The following is a 5,402-nucleotide window of genomic DNA, read 5'->3' on the forward strand; positions in this document are numbered from 1 at the left end:
AACAGGTGGCTCCATCCTGTGCCCTGCTCCGGCTTGGCAGTGCCTGCCCCTGCCCCTTCCCTCACCACGGAGGTGGTTGATCTGCCCCCCCATGCCTCTTCCCTTCCTCCTCCCCTTCCACTGCAATGGACTTACCAGCTGCACACAGCTGTATTGGAAATTGGATCGGTATCGATGATATTCCTCCTTAAAAATCGGTTATTGGTATTGGCCCCCAAAATCTCTATTGGTGTACCCCTAATCTGAAAAGAATGTTTTGTTTTTTTAATGAATTAACCAACAATAAGATTGTATGTGGTGGTTAGATACTAAATAATAAGGACATTAAAGTATGGAATGTGTTATTAACACACAAAATGAAAACTTGCAAATAATGTCACAAATCACTGTTAATTAAATTACTTTTCAATAACTTATACTAACTATTACTAGTATTGTTATACAGGTCACAAACCAGAGTCCTGTTTATGTAACAAACAAACAGGATCAAATCCATTTGGCTTTGAATTTGCTTTTGTTGGGGGAAAAAGAACTCATCCTCTGGACAAAGGGAAAAGTGTTGATCTTGAATGGACAAGGATACTTTATTTTGTATTACAGGATAAAGTTCTGACCCTGCAAATATACATGCAAATATTTACCTTTAGACATGTGAACAGACCTATTGAGTTTTCAGAGTCAAAGCTGATCTGTCTGCTAAATATCAATAAGAAATGCATGATGGTCTCAGAATGTATCTGTTGTTCAAAAGCGAAAGGATGGTCATATAGATAAGGCAATGAAATGGAGCTGTGTTCTCTTTGCCACATATTTCCTGTGTAAGGTAAATCATAGATTTCATAGACATTAGGGCTGGAAGGGACCTCAGAAGATCACTGAGTCCAGCCCCCTGCCTCAGGGGCAGGAAGTCAGCTAGGGTCAAAGGATCCCAGCAAGATAGGTGTCCAAATGTTTCTTAAAAGAGTCCAGAGTACGTGCTTGCAAGTGATTTAATACCTCTGTACCTCAGGTCTTGATCTACATACAAGGGAAACAGAATATTTTTTTTATCACAGTTTGTCTTCTTTCTTTAAATTCTTAAGTGTCAAATTCTTATGTACTATTTGTTAGCCCAGCATCTAACACAACCTTGGCTGACCTTGGTTGAAATTGGTAAGTGCTGCCATAATACAAAAGAAAGCGTAACATAGCCAATGTTTGCTATATGAGGGAAGGGAGGAATGGACAGAAAAACAAGTTTCAAAGCTATATACGTAAGTAATTACACAAACAATGTTAAAATCACCGGTGAGAATTTGTGCTATTAGGGCTTGTGCACTCATTTAACCAAAACAATATAACAGGACTTCTCCAACAAATAGAAAGCAAGCAACTCAGCTCATCTAGTGATTACTCACCAATAACTGGCTGAGAATTTTTTTTTATATCTTTATAGATTCTGAAAAAATTGTTGAATATTTGTCAGCAATAAATCAGAGGTAACCATAATCTTATGGGGTGCTTGTACATGTGCTGATGAGGTCATGTACACATGACAAAAAGTGATGAGAAATTGCTATTTGTCTAATGTAATGGCATCACCATGTACACTTGCATGATTTTTTTCATGACAAAATTTATTTGTGTGGCAACTTAGGCCACCTCTGATGTATTTTAGTTTGATCTGGGCTAATTAATAAAACCAGTCATGTGGACATGTCACACAGCTCCTGCTGCCTCCCTGTGCTGCCCCAGGAACAGGCTGGCTTGCCTCGGGGCAGTGCAGGAAGGTGGCAGGAGGGCAGCTGGCTGTGCTGGTAGCCAGAGAAAGTGACGGGGATGGTGCACAGGGCACTGGAAGCTCAGGGATGCTCAGGGAAGCTCAGGCTTGACGGGCTTCCAGCATCCCATGCACTGTTCCCACTGCCTTCTTTGGCTGCCAGCAAACCTAGTCTCCCTCCTGCCACCTTTCTGCACTGCCCAGGGGCAAGCCAGCCTGTTCCCAGGCAGCCTGTTCCCAGGCCGCACAAAGGTGGCAGGAACAGTGCATGAGGTGCTGGAAGCCCGTCAAGCCTGAACTTCCCTGAGCATGACCGGGCTTCCAGCACCCCATGCACCATTGGATTGGGCCAGGTGTTGCCTGTGAGCTGGGGCAGCACCCACACACCAGCACTCAGCCCAGGCAGCCCTGAGGGTTGATGCCACCATGGAGGGAAGGACCCACCCCCGCACTCAGGGGCTGAATTGCCTGGCAGCAGCTCATGCAGGCAGGCTCCACCGAGAAAAAACAAATTAAAGCGATGAGGGGCCCAATCCTTTTTTTTTTTCTCTCAAGGAGCCTGCCTGCATGGCTGGGGGTGAGCTATGAGCAGCCCCTGAGCTGTGGTGGGGAGGGGGGGGGTCCAGTCCTTTCCTCTGCAGCGGTGGTGCCCCCCAGGTGCTGCTCCTCACACAGGCTCAGGGAAGAGTTGGATCCAGCAGGTGCTGCCTCCGAGCTGGGGCAGTATCTATGGAGCTAGTACCTTGCCCAGGTGGCCCCAGGGAGCACCGCCACTGCGGAGGGAAGGACAGGGCCCCTCCACATGTCAGGGGTTGCTGGCAGCTCTCTTTCCAGCCATGGGAGAAGTGGGCAGGCTCCATGAGAAAAAAAATGATCTGGCCCCTTGCTGTTCTTTTGGTGGGTTTTTTTTTGGCGGAGCTTGCCTATGGCCGAGGGGAAGGAGCGGGGAAGGGTGGTGAGCTGAGCGGCTAGTGGGTCATCACTATTCCATAATAGTGATGGAAGCCCCTAAATTAAAATGGTTTTTCACAATTAAAAACCCACCAATTAAAATTCCACCATTTCCAATTTAGGGGAACTAAACCCCCTCCTCATGTATACAAGCACCCATGGATATTCAGCAGACACAAAGAGCAACTCAGTCCTTCAGGCACAAATTCATTGGGATGAATATTTACTGAACATAAAAGACACCTGGAATTAGATGGTGTCCACTGTGTCTGCCTTGAAATGAATATAATGGATGATGCCTCCCACTATGAAATGCAGTTCAAAAGACACCATTGAGATATTTCTTTTATATCTACAACCATGTAACTCGAGAGGATGAAAATGAATTACATGGTCCTAGCAACAAAATATCCATCTATTCTGAGGAATCACAGGGTTCTGCAATTATAGGGCTGCTCATCTATACACTGGACTGGCATTTTTCCTGGAAGGAAAAAAAATCATAGCATTCAGTAGTGTTGAGGTGATTTTGTTGCCATGATGGTCCAGGAAATATATGAGAAGCAATGATTCCTGTGGGTGATATCTTCAATTGAATGGCATGGCTGGGTACTAATGCCTGAGGAAGGGTCCTGAGGTGCTGTAGCAGGGCATGGGGCTGTGCCTCCTCCTTTAAGGGAGTGAGCAGCCTGTGAGACTGTTTTCAGGTGGTGCAGGGAGCTGATGAGGGGCTCACCTGACTGGAAGAGGGCTCAGGCTGGAGCTAGATAAAGTCAGAGCCTGAGCCAGTTGGGGGTCTCTCCTTGGCAGCCACAAGGTAAGGAGCTCTGGGCAGCAGGGTTCCTGAAAGGAGTGCAACTTAGAAACAACTCCACAGGCTTGGGAGCAGAGGCAAGCCCCCTGGGCAGAGAAGGACTGAGTTTTTACAGGCAAGTGGCCTTTGTTTTATTTTGAGCCCACGGAGGGTCCTGGTGCCCAGGGAAGGGCTGCATGCAGCAGCGGGGGTTCGGGAGCCTAGAGAAGGGGCACCACACAGGACTAGAGAGTCCAGGAGGAGATGGTGCAAGGTACCTGGGGGGTCCAAAGGCCCAAGGGGGGGCAAGTGTATGAATAGACAACATCATAGAGTGAACTTATAGAGTAAGGCTTAGGGCATGGTGTAGGGGAGGTAAGAAGCCATGCAAGGAGCCCTTAAGGTGCCTGGTGCCCAGCAGGGGTACAGACAGGCTGAGAGGGCCTGCTAGCCTGGAGGCACTAGACTGTGGGGACCCAGGAGAGGCCCAGTGAGGATGAACACAGGCTCGGGCTCATGTAGAGCCCACAGGCAGCCTCCCTTTTATAACCTTCATTAAGAGTAAGGTGGTGGGCAAGATTCGAGGGAAGGGCTGCAGCTGAGACTCAGACAGGCAGGGGCGTCATGGCCACCCCTGGGACCTCAACGTGTTACAGTGCCTGAAAACTTGCCTGTGTCTATCCCAACCATGCAGTTGGTCCAAAAAAAAATACTATGAGGATAGCATTCAGTGAGAGAGAAAGACCTAAACTGGAGAACTGGAGTTTTGTGCCTCTCAACATTACTGAACTCTGGGGACACTGAGGTTTCATAGATCAGTTTCCTAGCCAATGGTCCATCTCTAACAAAAAGCCCATGTACATGTATGAAGAATTATGTGTATTTTGAGATGTAGACATCCTTTAAAAATGCATAGAAGGGCAATTTTAGCACTTTCCAACCTTGACAACATTCATTAATATATAACACATCACACACCTCATCTGCTACAAAGTATGATATACTAATGTAAAGTAATTTTATACTAACATTGTCATTAAGTAATGACACATCTTTATTGGGTCTTATACTTTATAGGATAACTTGCAGCGTGAATAAAAGGAGGATAGTAGCCTATAAAGATATTGTCTGAAAGAAAAGGTGTAAAATAATATTTAGCAGCTTGTCTCCAAGTTTGTGGATGTACCTAGTTATAAGGACGGCCACATCATGGTGTATAGGGTTGACATCACTTTTAGGGTTGATGCTCTTCTGCCATTTACAGAAGCTGGCTAATGTCTTATCTGCATGATGAACAATTTTCAAACCTTGCTAAAGGAAAAAGAAAGAAAATATTATGAAGGCTGCATTTGCCAAAACACAGCAGCAATGTTAATTATGAAGCTCACTGAAGTCACTGAAATGTAGCTGATTATGCTTTTGCCCAAAGCAAGAACCATCATTAGAAGCAATGACAGCTATTTGTCTAACAGCCTGAACATTAAGCTGAAACTTTGTCATTTTTGCAACTAGTGAAATGAAAGGGGGGATAAAAAAAATCAAAAGCAGAAATTAGCATTTTTTGCAAGTGACTTTCATAAAACTAAGCTATCAATTGCTTTTTTTCAGAAATGACATTTTATTTTCTCCTTGGAAGTGAATATTCCTTTTGACACAGAGAATATGTAGATTAATTTGCTGCTGATTTGATGCTTATGTTTGTCACTCCTGATGTGTCAGAAACAAGCTCATGATCAGGTAACATTTTTAACATGTAAGGATACATTTCCTTCATACCATGTGTTAGAAAATTCTCCAAAAAATGAAGAGCAGTCATAGAAGAGGTTTATTCCTCATCTTATAACTGCATAAAATCAACATAATATGAATAAACAGAGTAGTTAAGCAAAATAAACTCTT

The 5,402-nt window shown here is 44.7% G+C and overlaps 1 protein-coding gene across 1 annotated transcript in view; it reads right to left on the minus strand.

Moving 5' to 3' along the window:
• Positions 1-5,402, minus strand: part of ADAMTS12 (ADAM metallopeptidase with thrombospondin type 1 motif 12) — a 365,944-nt gene that overhangs the window by 153,020 nt on the left and 207,522 nt on the right. Inside the window, exon 6 of the mRNA XM_025198488.1 lies at positions 4,690-4,814. Within this exon, the coding sequence (XP_025054273.1) occupies positions 4,690-4,814 (125 nt within the window). The remainder of the gene's footprint in view (positions 1-4,689; positions 4,815-5,402) is intronic.

This window comes from Alligator sinensis, unplaced genomic scaffold (assembly GCF_000455745.1).
Source record: "Alligator sinensis unplaced genomic scaffold, ASM45574v1 scaffold347_1, whole genome shotgun sequence".
NCBI lineage: Eukaryota > Metazoa > Chordata > Crocodylia > Alligatoridae > Alligator > Alligator sinensis.